General features: G+C 43.3%; 1 protein-coding gene across 1 annotated transcript; it reads left to right on the top strand.

The window, feature by feature from the left end:
• Positions 1-409: 409 nt before the first annotated feature.
• LOC141124163 (uncharacterized) lies at positions 410-14536 on the top strand. The gene is made up of 2 exons (XM_073612242.1): positions 410-1509; positions 14293-14536. The coding sequence occupies exon 1, from the start codon at positions 446-448 to the stop codon at positions 1484-1486; it is 1041 nt and encodes a 346-aa protein (XP_073468343.1). The 5' UTR covers positions 410-445; the 3' UTR covers positions 1487-1509; positions 14293-14536.
• The last annotated feature ends 922 nt before the right edge of the window (positions 14537-15458 follow it).

The raw sequence follows: 15458 nt of genomic DNA, 5'->3' as shown, positions 1-15458 counted from the left end.
GAGGTGTCCTAGGGTACAAAGTGTAGAACTGGACAGGGCTGATAACACTGTAGAGTGCACAGGACAGCCTATATTGAACAGATAGAATAAAAGGGTATGTTTAACAGACCAAAAAGGGAGAAAATAAGAGAAGTTCATTGTTAGGTTTAAATACACTTTAAGAAAGTTTTTAGTCCAACTCTCGCAGTAATATATATAACAGAATCCACCAGCTGAATGAACATCAACCTTTGACCACATTAGTTCTATGAACCTGCATTCTGTTTTCTGAACTGTAAATGTCTGGAATGAAGTCAGTTCAGATTCCTCCAGTTCAGAGTTTCTTCCTGTAAAGTGAATTTGGGGAGTGACTATTTTTCGTCACCAAATTCAAAATCTTTCTATACACGAGAGATGTGTAACAGTTCTGAAAGCATGTACTGGAGCTGAGATATTCCCGACTACAATGCCGTCCTCTGTACAGGGAAATCTAAAGAAGATAAAAGCTGGAGAAAAATGCAGAGGATACCACCTTTCTGGAAAATTAATGTCCATCTGGAAGACTTATAAAGAACTGACTTCTCTCAAAGGTGAGATAAAGACAGCGGGGAAAACCATGAAGGAGAACATTGACAGTGTTCACAATGATCTCTCTCTCTGTCTACCAATATACTTCCCCCTCATGAAGCTGCAGCATGTCACTGATTGGGAATCCTTACGAAAAATCCTGCAATCAAAATCTTTCAAGGGAAGAGGAGACCATGAGAGAGATGAATTCAGAGACCTGTCATTCTGGAGTGCAGACATCTGTCCAGATGACATTGAAAGCGCTCGGCATCAGGCCTATGACCAAGTCCGACATGTGGTAAATGCAGAGATATTCCAGACAGAGATAAAGGAACAATATGCCAGCTCTCCGGCGTTCAATAAATCTGCTTCTCGGTACGGCAACTTCAGACTTTCCTTCCCATTGTCCTACCTTCTGTCCTTGTACAAGACTCAGCACTGCCGGGATGAGGAACCTCAACTGAGGATTCTGGGGACTGATATCTACAAACAGGAGATTGCTCACTACATTGTAGTTCACCGTCCCAACATCGACCAGTTCAATGACCTTCCAATTGTGCCAACTGCCCAGAACATCTCTGGATCTATGCCCTTTGTCTACTGGATGGAGGAAACATTGTTCTGGAGGCCAGAATCCACCTCCAGATCTCTGAAGCTGAAGATCTCTGAGGAAGACTGCCAGGTGAGAAAAGCAGACCCTCCTCGTTCTAGAAGGTCAAAGCCCTGGCGTAAAAAGCGTGCCTATGAACCTCGCTGTGTGTGGAATGAGCTGGTGGTTGCCTTTCACCTTCCCGGCAATGGACGGCTTCAACTCCCTATGTCACACCTTCTGACCAACCTGACTCCTTGTGATGTCCTACAGCCTTACTTAAGGAAAACACCGATGCAGAAGCATGAAGCCAAGGATATAATAAGAAGATTGAGGGAAGAGGCAAAATAAGACTATCACAATGACCTTATGGGGTATGTGCTGTGTGTGTATCTCGGTAAATGCAATATATTTGTATAATCTACTGATTTATACAGAAGAGCGCTGGGGCAAAGTGAAATAAAAGTTTTGATGAATCTGAGATATTATGTCGGAATGTAAGGTGTAACCTCAGAATACTGGCATAGTATCTAAAACTCAGACATATCACTTCTGAAAACACAGTGATATTATCTCAGAATTCTGGCATATTACTTCTTATTTGCCCCCAGGGCTCTTCTGTATTGCATCGCAGGGCCAAGTTAATGCAGAAACAAAAACCTCTTTCAAATTCTCAGATAATTTGTCAGAACTCTGAGTCTGAGATCTAGTCTAGTCATGCAAAGACAAAAGAAAAAAAGGTTAGAAAGCTGAAGGAGATCTGTGGGGGAAAATGCTAATAAGCTGCAGGAGATCTGCTGAAGAAAGAAAAAATAAATAAATGCTAGTAACCAGCAGGAGATCTGCTGTAGAGAAAAAAAATGCTAGTAAGCTGCAGGAGATCTGCTGAAGAAAGAAAAAAAATGCTAGTAAGCTGCAGGAGATCTGCTGAAGAAAGAAAAAAATGCTAGTAAGCTGCAGGAGATCTGCTGAAGAAAGAAAAAAAATGCTAGTAAGCTGCAGGAGATCTGCTAAAAAAAATAAAAAATAAATGCATGCTAATAGGTTGCAGGAGATCTGCTATAGAAAAATAAATAGAAGTTAATAAACTGCAGGTAATCAGCTGGAAAAAATGGAAATGGATGGCAAATACACACCTATAGATATCTCAGTGTAGCACCATTGTCCTAAACAGGGCTGCTAGTAAATTTAGTTTTGCTAGGTAGTAACTAGCCTGGCTAATTTGTAGTCTTTGATCAACAGGTTTCTTTCCTAATCCTGAGTTTAATTTTGGTCTCTCTCTCCTGTCAATAGGTGGCACTGTTGCCCTTGACATTAGGATGAAAGATTACAGTGAATTCAGGTTATAAGTGAATAAGTTGCCTCAGCCAATCAGCAGGAGTTTCTTTGGCCACTGAGCATGCTGGAATAGGTTATTTAATTAGAAGGAATTGGGTGATCTGGGTTTCTTTCCACCCGGGCTACGGCCTGGATGGATGTGTGTGAAGCAGCAGCTGAGGTAGAGGCCTGAAGCCTGGGGCCTAACCACGTGTAAAGGGGCTCAGCCTAAGGGGAGCCTGACCACTGCCAGGATCGCCTACTGCTCGCGCGTGCGCAGTAGGAAACTGGCAGTGAAGCCGCAAGGCTCCACTGCCTGTTTCCATTACCTAGGATGGCGGTGCCGGGACCCGAGAGCCGGGGGAAGGGTCGGCCTCGGGCGGCCGACATTGCGATCACCTAGGACAGGTAAGTACTTATTTAAAGTCAGCAGTTACAGTGTTTGTAGCTGCTGACTTTTAATTTTTTTTTTTTTAGGTCGGAATCCCGCTTTAAGCTTAGCTGCTTGCCGACCAGCGCACGCCAATGTACGTCGGCAGAATGGCACTGGCAGGCAAAAGGGCCTACAGGTACGTCCCCTTTAAGAAGCAGTGTTGTGAGCGTGTGCGCGCCGCCAGAGGTGCGCAACTGCCGCGGTCTCCATTGCCGGGACCGCGGGTCCCGCAGACTCGATGTCCGCCGGGTGCCCGTGATTGTGTCACGGAGCGAAAGATAACGGGGAGATGCTTATGTAAACAAACAAACAAAGCATTCCCCGTACTGCCTAGTGACAGGACAGTGATCTACTGCTCTCAGTGATCGAGAGCAGTGATCACTGTCCTGTTTGTTGAAGCCCATCCCCCCACAGTTAGAATCACTCCCTAGGTCACACTTAACCTCTTCACTGGCCACTAGTGGTTAACCCCTTTGCTACCAGTGTCATTTACACAGTAATTAATGCATTTTTAATCGCACTGATCGCTGTATAAATGACAATGGTCCCAAAAATGTGTCAAAAATTTTGCGCAAACCAATCAATATGCGCTTATTGCGATTTTTTTACCAAAAATATGTAGAAGAATACATATCGGCCTAAACTGAGGAGAAAAATTATTTTTTAATATATTTTTGGGGGATATTTATTTAGCAAAAAGTAAAAAATATTGCGTTTTTTTTTCAAAATTGTCACCCCTTTTTTGTCTATAGCGCAAAAAATAAAAACCGCAGAGGCGATCAAATACCACCAAAAGAAAGCTCTATTTGTGGGAAAAAAATAATGTCAATTTTGTTTGGGTACAGCGTCGCACGACCACGCAATTGTCAGTTAAAGCGACACAGGGGCGAATCGTAAAAAACGCTCTGGACTTTGGGCAGCCAAATGGTCCGGGGCTGAAGTGGTTAAAGGCCCTTTTTCCGTATTGCTGTCTGCCTAGTTCTATTTTTGTCTGCGGAGTCTGTCAAGTTTGCTATTGCATTTGCCTAAGGGTGTCCTGTGCCCTAACCTTCTCTGCCCTGTTCCTGTTAAGAGAAATAAAACTCTCTTTGTTCATTTTTAAAAGTGACTGGCGCCCATCATTCCATCTTGCACTACACTCACCACGCCTAGTCACCTGCACTCTGAGGAGGAATGTCAGCCCTCCCTGACTCTGGGGGTCACCATCAGGCCTCTGAGGGTTGGGGAGACCACTACATCAGTTAAGGTACAAACTGACACCCCAGTGATTCAAGCCCAGAGAGACTCTCAGTGAAGCCTGAAAATCCACCAGACCTCCCTCTCGAGTAAGCCCCTGGGTAAGTCTCTGCCCCGTCCACAGGATGCACCCTTTAAATGCTGCAAAGAAAAGGACAAATTGCCCCCATGAACTTCCTTAAAATGTTTTGAAACATTGGATGGTCGCTTTAGAGTTCACACGATCACAAAAATGCCCCGATATGTGTAGGTGGTACACCCAACAGACGGCAGATTGCCTATCGATGACATTAATCCGCACTGGTGGTGGTACAGATAACTTATTACTTTATGGGAAAACTCTCCCCAGTCACCAACAATGTGAGAGTTGTACTTTTCCTTGCATTCTGCAGTATCTACCTGTATTAAATCCACTCCCCTATACATCCAAGTCTTTCTGCCCTTCCAATCTGTAGTAACTAGGAGATAATAAAGTTGTAAGAGTGGGAGCCCTCCGACAGCCATGTTCCACAATCTAAATAACACAATGTGTGGCGCTACTAACAATTAATTGCTCATCAATATATATCAAATTATAATACAAATATAAGGTAACAAATATATACACACAGTATCTCACAAAAGTGAGTACACCCCTCACATTTTTGTAAATATTTTCTTCTATCTTTTCATGTGACAACACTGAAGAAATGACACTTGTCTACAATGTAAAGTAGTGAGTGTACAGCTTGTATAACAGTGTAAATTTGCTGTCCCCTCAAAATAAATCAACACACAGCCATTAATGTCTAAACCGCTGCCAACAAAAGTGAGTACACCCCTAAGTGAAAATGTCCAAATTGGGCCCTAAGTGTCAATATTTTGTGTGGCCACCATTATTTTCCAGCACTGCCTTAACCCTCTTGGGCATGGAGGTCACCAGAGCTTCACAGGTTGTCACTGGAGTCCTCTTCCACTCCTCCATGATGACATCACAGAGCTGGTGGGTGTTAGAGACCTTGCGCTCCTCCACCTTCTGTTTGAGGATGTCCCACAGATGCTCAATAGGGTTTAGGTCTGGAGACATGCTTGGCCAGTCCATCACCTTTACCCTCAGCTTCTTTAGCAAGGCAGTGGTCATCTTGGAGGTGTGTTTGGGGTCGTTATCATGTTGGAATACTGCCCTGTGGCCCAGTCTCCGAAGGGAGGGGATCATGCTCTGCTTCAGTATGTCACAGTACATGTTGACATTCATGGTTCCCTCAATGATCTGTAGCTCCCCAGTGCTGGCAGCACTCATGCAGCCCCAGACCATGACACCCCCACCACCATGCTTGACTGTAGACAAGACACACTTGTCTTTGTACTCCTCACCTGGTTGCTGCCACACACGCTTGACACCATCTGAACCAAATAAGTTACCCTCAGCTTCTTTCTCCTGTTAAACAGCTGCATGGTCTTTTTTCGAGATCCTAAGAGAGTTCTTTGCCATGAGGTGCCATGTTGAACTTCCAGTGACCAGTATGAGAGAGTGAGAGCGATAACACCACATTTAACACACCTGCTCCCCATTCACAACCTGAGACCTTGTAACACTAACGAGTCACATGACACCGGGGAGGGAAAATGGCTAATTGGGCCTAATTTAGACATTTTCACTTAGGGGTGTACTGACTTTTGTTGCCAGCGGTTTAGACATTAATGGCTGTGTGTTGAGTTATTTTGAGGGGACAGCAAATTTACACTGTTATACAAGCTGTACACTCACTACTTTACATTGTAGCAAAGTGTCATTTCTTCAGTGTTGTCACATGAAAAGATAGAATAAGAATAAAATATTTACAAAAATGTGTGGGGTGTAGTCACTTTTGTGAGATACTGTATATATATATAAATACATATATATATCCTGTAAACCAAAAAATTCATAATAAAAATATTAATAAAATAAATAAAAACAAAATTTATAATCCAAAAATAAAGTGCAAAGTGCTCTGTGTATTGCACACAATCCTTAGTGATGTATTTATAGCAAACAATAACAGTCCATTATAATATCATAAAGTAGGTGATATTAGTTGATAATAGTGTCTTTTTAACGCTTTGTGCACGCTCCCTCCACCAGGTGTACCCTCACCTTAAGGGTTTTATAAATAAGCCTCCTGGTGTTTCAAGAAGCCTCCTCATGCATATCTTATATGAAAAACAACAGAGGAGTGCAATAGCATGATATCATTTAAAAAGGTTTAATTGCAACTTAGACTCCACATACATATACACTCACATTTCAGTTATAAAAAACACGCTTTACAAATATACTGGTATGCTGAGGGGTGATGGTTTCACCTGAAGTCTGGTTCTGCCACCCCGGTTCACGGCATTCACCCCGTCCTGTGCCTGCTCTGCAAAACACTTCCTGCTCTCTTACTCGTCAGCTGATCAAGCTCCTCTTACTGGTTTCGTCACAATCTCGTGACTTCCTCTGGAATTTCCTGGGCTAATCCCAGAGAAAGTCACGAGATTGTGACGAAACCGGTAAGAGGTGCTTGATCAGCTGACGAGTAAGAGAGCAGGAAGTGTTTTGCAGAGCAGGCACAGGACGGTGTGAACGCCGTGAACCGGGGCGGCAGAACCGGACTTCAGGTGACACCATCACCCCTCAGCACCCCTCAGGGTTAAAAGCGTCCGTGTTGCAGCGCTGCTCATGCATTTCAATGGGCAGGGCGTTTTGGGAGTGGTGTATGCACCGCTCCCAAACCGCTCCAAAGATGCTGCTTGCAGGACTTTTTCTAACGTCCCGCAAGCGCACCACCGCAGTGTGAAAGCACTCAGGCTTTCATACTTGGGAGGCATGGGAGGCATTTTACAGGCGCTATTTTTAGCGATAAAACGCCTGAAAGACGCCTCAGTGTGAAAGGGGTCTAATGCATAGAAAGAATTAAGGTGAAAAACCTTGACGGTTTACAACCCCTTTAATAACATGGACAATATCCCCAGATTCATAGAAAACTTGGTTACAAAAGTTGACATGTCAGTCGGAGTTGAAATTCATTCCATGAACACTTATTATTGTTACATTATTTCTAAAGAGACTATCCTTATTTTCTCTATTGATTAATCACAGCAGAAACATGCGCGCCCCCTGCAGGCGGAAGTGTAGAATCACATACATATACGTGATCCTGCACAGGAGAGCCGCCCTGTAGCAGTAAATCTGCTATAGGGAGGTCTGGAACTGGTTAAATAATCTAAAAATTCATCCAAGAGCTCCTTATCTCTATCTTACACCATAAACAGATCGTCAATATAGGGACCGTACCAACAAAGCAATTCATTTTTTCTGAAAAATGACAAATTTCTCCCACCATCCCATGAATAAATTAGCTATGGATTGAGAGAACTTGGCTCCTATCAATGCTCACAAGTTTCTTCTGATAAAAAACCCCATCAAATAGGAAGACATTATGAATTAACAATAATTCCATGGATAGCAGCAAAAAAATCCCGGAGCACTACAGTATATGGACTATAGCATGTTAGATGATACTTTAACCACTTCAGCCCCGGAAGGATTTGCCCTCTTAATGACCAGGCTATTTTTTGCGATTCGGCACTGCGTCGCTTTAACTGACAATTGCGCGGTCGTGCGATGTTGTACCCAAACAAAATTGATGTCCTTTTTTTTGCACAAATAGAGCTTTTTTTTGGTAGTATTCGATCACCTTTGCGGTTTTTATTTTTTGCGCTATAAACAAAAAAAGAGCCACAATTTTGAAAAAATAAAATAATAATTTAAACTTTTTTGCTATAATAAATATCCAAAAAAAAAAAAAAATTAAAAAAAAGAAATTCTTCATCATTGTAGGCCAATATGTATTCTTCTACATATAAAAAAAAAATAGAAATCGCAATAAGCATATATTGATTGGATTGCGCAAAAGTTATAGCGTCTACAAAATAGGGGATAGATGTATGGCATTTTTATTATTAATTATTTTTTTTACTAGTAATGGTGGCGATCTGTGATTTTTAGCAGGACTGCGACATTGCGGCGCACACATCGGATATTTTTGACACATTTTTGGGACCATTGACAATTATACAGCGATCAGTACTATAAAAATGCACTGATTCCTGTGTAAATGTCACTGGCAGGGAAGGAGTTAACACTAGGGGGCGATCAAGGGGTTAAATGTGTTCCCTCGTGAGTGTTGCTAACTGTTAGGGGATGGGACTGACCAGAGGAGGAGACAGATCGCTGTTCCTACTTAGTAGGAACAGACCATCTGTCTCTCCTGTCAGAACAGGGATTTGTGTTTTTACATACACGCATCCCCGTTCTGGCTTTCGTGCCCGTGATCGTGTGTAACCGGCGGACATCGCGCCCGCCGGCCACGCGCAGCGGGCGCACGTGCGCCTGCTATAGCTGTTCAAAGAGCCGACGTACAGCTACGGCGATTTGCGGGAACAAGCCGACCTGCCGCAGTATAATGGCGGTGGCTGGTCGGCTAGTGGTTAATGTGGTTATCAGCAGACGGTGCAGAAGGGAAGAGTACAGAGCCCCAACATCAAAAGTAACCCAAAATTAAGGTGGCGATGTGTACGAGAGCAGAGACCCTCGGCTCCCTCTCTCCTCATTGGCTCAGACGCAGCAGCAGAAGCCATTGGCTCCTGCTGCTGTCAATCACAGCCAGTTAGGAGGGAGATGGGGGCGGGGCTGAGCCGTGCTCTGTGTGTCTTATGGACAATCTGGGCTGCTCTGTGCAAAACCATTACACAGATCTCTGACCTCTGCTCACTCAGCTCTGCACTAAACTCTGTCCCCCTTCCTTTTTTTTTTACTCTCGGACGAACCGTATAAATTCTGGACTTAGAATGGCTGCAGATAAACAGGCACAACTTATGTTGGAGGATTTGCTTCAACTCTGTGTATCAGCTGAGGCCAGTCACTTCACTGGGTGTATGTAAAGGTTTACATCCACGTTAAAGTATAACTAAAACTTTTTTTTTAGCTTTAGATGGATGGGAGAGGGATTAGATAGAACCCCTGTCAGGTTTTTATTGCCGCCGTTCAGAAGATTCATCCTCTGTATTTGTCCTGTTTACCGTTATCATCAAAGTTGTCCCCAGAGCAGTCATAGATGGGAAATCTTCCAATGGGGGATACTAGTTTTGGTGACAACCAGATATTCCCTCACTTTGGAGGGATTCCTTTGCACTTCCTGTTGTGGCTATGGTGCAGGAAGTGAAGGGAAGTCTCTACAATAGCCACTTGACGACCGCTATGGGCGCTATGGGCGGAAGTGACGTCAAAACATCACTTCCGCCCATAGCTCTTTAAATCACATTTTTTGTTGTCATTTTTTCAAGTGACAAATTTATTATTTTTTTTTATTTTATTGCATTTAAGTCCAAATATGAGATGTGAGATCTTTTTGACCCCCCAGATCTCATATATAAGAGGTCCTGCCATGCTTTTTCCTATTACAAGGGATGTTTACATCCCTTGTAATAGGAATAAAAGTGATCCAAATTTAAAAAAAAAAAAAAAAAGGTGTAAAATAAATAAGAAAAAAATTTTTTTTTAAAGCTTGCACACAGAAGCAAACGCATACATGAGTAGCGCCCGCATATGAAAACGGTGTTCAAACCACACATGTGAGGTATCGCCGCGATCGGTAGAGCGAGAGCAATAATTCTAGCTCTAGACCTCCTCTGTAACACAAAACATGCAACCTGTAGAATTTTTTAAACGTCGCCTATGGAGACTTTTAAGGGTAAAAGTTTGACGCCATTCCACGAGCGGGCGCAATTTTGAAGCGTGACATGTTGGGTATCAATTTACTTGGCGTAACATTATCTTTCACAATATAAAAAAAAAAATTGGGCTAGCTTTACTGTTGTCTTATTTTTTAATTCAAAAAAGTGTATTTTTTCCCAAAAAAGTGCACTTGTAGGACCGCTGCGAAAAATACGGTGCGACAGAAAGTATTGCAACGACCGCCATTTTATTCTCTAGGGTGTTAGAAAAAAAAAGTATAATGTTTGGGGGTTCTAAGTCATTTTCTAGCAAAAAATCTCTGTTTTTAACTTGTAAACACCAAATCTCAGAAAGAGGCTCGGTCCTTAAGTGGATAGGACACAGATAGGAAAAAAAATTAAAATCTGACGGGATATAACCCTCCCTTACTCCATCCGAAATGAAAAATAAAAATGTTGCCTTTAGTTCTACTTTAATAACTATTCCTAATAAAAAAAAAAAAAAGGTTTCCCCCTCCTACCTATTCTGCATACCTTATATAAAAAAGATCTGTGTACTTACCTAGTTTGGGGCTTCATGCACAAGGGACCTATAAAATGCCACTTTTACAGGCGTTTGACTTTTTTTTCAGCCTCTAAATGCCCCTCCATGTTAGCCTACATTTCCATACACAGATAGGGGTTTACAGGCATATTAGAAGAGGATTCTGGCCAATGGAATGAATCAACGCCTAAACGCACTTTTTAACCACTCCCCCCGGGTTGACGTCATATGAGATCACGGACTTGAAGTGGTGATATCTGGATGATGGGTGCAGCTACAGGCATCATCCAGATGTATATATATATATTTTTTTCAGCAGGCAATTCCCTGCAATGTAAAAGCCACCATAGCGGCTGTTTAGCCGCTTGATTGCTTTCACAGACGGCGGTGCTTCTTCGGTCTCATCCATGCCATCGGGGAGCCGGAGAATAAATCTGCCAGTGGTGGCGGTTTACCATAGAGCTGGCAACTCTCTGACCCACGGAGGCTGGAAGCGACGTTGTGACGATCTCTCTGTAAAGAGGACCTGTCATGCCCTATTCCTATTACAAGGGGTTGTTTACATTCCTTGTAATAGGAATAAAAGTCATCAAAAAATAAGAAACTAACCACTTTCCGACCAGCCGGCGCAGTTTTACTGCGTCAGATTGGCACGGCTGGGCAAAATGACGTTATGTTACGTCGCTTTGCACTGTGGCCACTAGGGGTGCGCTGCTCGCCTCCGCAGCGAGTGCCCGGCGGGCGCAATGACCGCCGGGCATCCGCGATCGCTCGTGACACAGAGAGAACCAGGATCTGTGTGTGTGTAAACACACAGTTTCCGGTTCTCTGAGGGGAAAAGAGACTGATCGTGTGTTCATACAGAGTATAAACAGCGATCTGTCATCTCCCCTACACAGTCCCCTCCCCCCTTCCGTTAGAACACAGTCAGGGAACATACTTAGCCCCTTGATCGCCCCCCTAGTGTTAACCCCTTCCCTGCCAGTGACATTAATACAATAATCAGTGCATTTTTATAGCTCTGATAGCTGTATAATTGTCAATGGTTCCAAAAATGTGTCAAAAGCGTAAAAATTTGTCCACTGCAATATCGCAGTTCAGATAAAAATCGCAGATCGCCGCCATTACTAATAAAAACAAAAATAATAATAAGAATGCCATAAATCTATCCCCTATTTTGTAGATGCTATAACTTTTGTGCAAACCAATCAGTATACGCTTATTGTGATTTTTTTTTTTTACCAAAGATATGTAGAAGAAGAATACATATTGGACTAAACTGAGGGAAAAAATGTTTTTTTGAAAAAAAAATGTGGGATATTTATTATAGCAAAAAGTAAAAGATATTGCGTTTTCTTCAAAGTTGTCGCTGTTCTTTTGTTTAGAGCGCAAAAAATAAAAACCACAGAGGTGATCAAATACCGCCAAAAGAAAGCTCTATATGTGGGGAAAAAAAAGGACGTCAAGTTCGTTTGTGTGCAACGTCACAGGACAGCGCAATTGAAGCGACGCAGTGCCCAATCGCAAAAAATGCTCTGGTCAGGAAGGGGGGTAAAATCTTCTGGGGCTGAAGCGGTTAAAGGGAAAGTGTAAAAATAAAAGAATAAACAATTTAAAAAAAAATTAAAAGCGCCCCGTCTCCTCGTTCTCGCACGCAGAAGTGAACGCATACCGCGCCCTTATATGTATACGGCATTCAAACCACACATATGAGGTATCACCGAGCGAGAGCAATAATTCTATCACTAGACCTCCTCTGTAACCCTAAACATGTAACCTTTAAACATTTTTAAAACTTTGCCTATGAAGCTTTTTAAGTACTGAAGTTTGGCGCCATTCCACAAGTGTGCGCAATTGGAAAGCGTGACATGTTAGGTATCTATTTACTCAGCGTAACATCATCTTTCACAATATACCAAGAAATTGGGGCAAATATTTTTTTGTTTTTTAATTCATGAAAGAGTTTGCTTCCCCCAAAAAATAGTGTTTGAAAAATTGCTGTGCAAATACCGCGTGACATAAAAAAATTGCAACGACCGCCATTTTATTCTCTGGGGCCTCTGCTAAACATTATATATATTTACATATAATGTTTGGGGGTTCTGAGTAATTTTCTAGCAAAAAAATTATGACTTTTTACATGTAGGAGAGGAATGCCAGAATTGGCCTGGTATGGAAGTGGTTAAGCTGCTTTTCTCCTGCCAGGAGAAAAGGAGTTCAAATGAGCGGGGCAAATGCCCCGTCTGCATGACACTTTAATCTGCTCCGGTGTGGTCATGTGATCCCGCGGCTCCCCTGTGTCAGAGAAGGTGCTGCAGGGGAGAAGAGGGTGCACCGGCAGCAAAGGGGCTTTTGATGAAGGCTTAAGGTCCAAATGTGTCAGAATTTTTGGATGATGTTATTGCTGTAATGCTTAAATAAATATTTTCTATGAAGAAGCTGCCGGCCTGTGATTTCTATAGTATAGTTATGCTTGATTATAAATTCACTAAATATTATTGACAGCTATATGACTATTATGTCTGTTTTGCATTTTCCCATCTGAAAGGCTTGTGCCCCGATCTTATGAGCCATTTATCTGCCATTTTGTATAAAATATATACACTCACTGGCCACTTTATTAGGTACACCTTGCTAGTACCGGGTTGGACCCCCTTTTGCCTTCATTCTTCATGGCATAGATACAACAAGGTGTTGGAAACGTTCCTCAGAGATTTTGGTCCATAGTGACATGATAACATCACACAGTTGCTGCAGATTTATTGGCTGCACATCCATGATGTGAATCTCCCGTTCCACCACATCCCAAAGGTGCTCTATTGGATGAGATGTGGTGAGTGTGGAGGCCATTGGAGTACAGGGACCTCATTGTCCAGTGGTGAGATGATTGGATCTTTGTGACATGGTGCATTATCCTGCTGGAAGGAGCCATCAGAAGATGGGGACACTGTAGTCATAAAGGGATGGACATGGTCAGCAACAATACTCAGGTAGGCCGTGGTGTTTAAACGATACTCAATTGGTACAAAGGGGCCCAAAGTGTGCCAAGAAAATATCCCCCCACACCATGAAACCACCACCACCAGCCTGAACCGGTGATACAAGGCAGGATGGATCCATGCTTTCATGTTGTTTACACCAAATTCTGATGCCACCATCTGAATGTCGCAGCTGAAATCAAGACTCAGACCAGGCAACGTTTTTCCAATCTTCTATTGTCCAATTTTGGTGATCTGTGCGAATTGTAGCCTCAGTTTCCAGTTCTTAGTTGACTGGAGTGACACCCGGTGTGGTCTTCTGCTGCTGTAGCCCATCTGCTTTAAGGTTGGATGTGTTGTGCGTTCAGAGATGGTATTCTGCATACCTTGGGTGTAATGAGTGGTTATTTGAGTTACTGTTGCCTTTCTATTACCTGGAACCAGCTCCTCTGTCCTCTGACCTCAACAAGACATTTTCCTCCACACAACTGCCGCTCACTGGATATTTTCTCTTTTCCCCACCATTCTCTGTAAACCTGAGAGATGGTTATGTGTGAAAATCCCAAAAATACTCAGACCAGCCCGTCTGGCACCAACAACCATGTCACTTAAATCCCCTTTCTTCCCCATTCTGATGCTCGGTTTGAACTTCAGCAAGTCGTCTTCACAACGTCTAAATGCATTGAATTGCTGCCATGTTATTGGCTGATTAGCAATTTTTGTTACCAAGCAATTGAACAGGTGTACCTAATAAAGTGGCAGGTGAGTGTATGCATACATCCTTATAAATACATTGTTACCCTCTTCTTACCCTTCTCCCCATCCCCAGCACACATTGATACTTCTTTTTAAATTCACTATACGACTCTTCTTTATGAAACTAACAGACTTTTTTTCCCCCATTTTTCAGACATTAGAGAAAGCCCCAAAAAGGCATCAACCTATGCTAAAAGTCTTGAATAAAGATGGCTCAGCTTATGGATTGAACATATATCTCCTGTTGGTGGTTTCACGTACCCAATCTGGGATGGGTCTCATTACTTATGATAAATTGACTTGATTTGTAATCCAATGTATTCATATAAAGATCAAAATTATTTTCAGTTTTTAAATGTTCTCAACCTTGTTAAATAAAGCTTTAATCATCATAACAATGTGTCTTTCATTCCTGGAGAAGGGTTTGGTTCTTATTGCTGGGACATGTCCCACAGACAGACAGTATGGTCAGGCTATAGGGTGTGCAGGCAGGTCATGAGGTCAGGCTATAGGGTGTGCAGGCAGGTCATGAGGTCAGGCTATAGGGTGTGCAGGCAGGTCATGAGGTCAGGCTATAGGGTGTGCAGGCAGGTCATGAGGTCAGGCTATAGGGTGTGCAGGCAGGTCATGAGGTCAGGCTATAGGGTGTGCAGGCAGGTCATGAGTTCAGGCCAGAGGGTGTGCAGGCAGGTCATGAGGTCAGGCCAGAGGGTGTGCAGGCAGGTCATGAGGTCAGGCCAGAGGGTGTGCAGGCAGGTCATGAGTTCAGGCAAGAGGGTGTGCAGGCAGGTCATGAGGTCAGGCCAGAGGGTGTGCAGGCAGGTCATGAGGTCAGGCCAGAGGGTGTGCAGGCAGGTCATGCTATAGGGTGTGCAGTAGGGTTGCCACCTCATTCCTTTAAAACTGAACACATATTAAATATACAGGTTCTGTGGCTGATTAAGGTGGTAATTAAACTCACTTGGTGCTTTATCTGCATTAAATTAGCCTCAGAAGCTGTGTATTTCATATGTGTTCATGTTTAAAAGGGATAAGGCGGCAACTCTAGTGTGCAGGCAAGTCATGAAGTCAAGCTATAGGGTGTGCAGGCAGGTCATGAGGTCAGGCTATAGGGTGTGCAGGCAGGTCATGAGGTCAGGCTATAGGGTGTGCAGGCAGGTCATGAGGTCAGGCTATAGGGTGTGCAGCCAGGTCATGAGGTCAGGCCAGAGGGTGTCCAGGCAGGTCATGAGGTCAGGCAAGAGGGTGTGCAGGCAGGTCATGAGGTCAGGCCAGAGGGTGTGCAGCCAGGTCATGAGGTCAGGCAAGAGGGTGTGCAGG

The sequence above is a fragment of the Aquarana catesbeiana genome, linkage group LG01, assembly GCF_042186555.1.
Source record: "Aquarana catesbeiana isolate 2022-GZ linkage group LG01, ASM4218655v1, whole genome shotgun sequence".
Taxonomy (NCBI): Eukaryota; Metazoa; Chordata; class Amphibia; order Anura; family Ranidae; genus Aquarana; species Aquarana catesbeiana.
This window is presented reverse-complemented; position numbering and strand designations above follow the sequence as displayed.

Coding starts and splice junctions, on each gene's coding strand:
- LOC141124163 (XM_073612242.1), top strand. CDS start 446: ATGCCGTCCTCTGTACAGGGAAATCTAAAGAAGATAAAAGCTGGAGAA.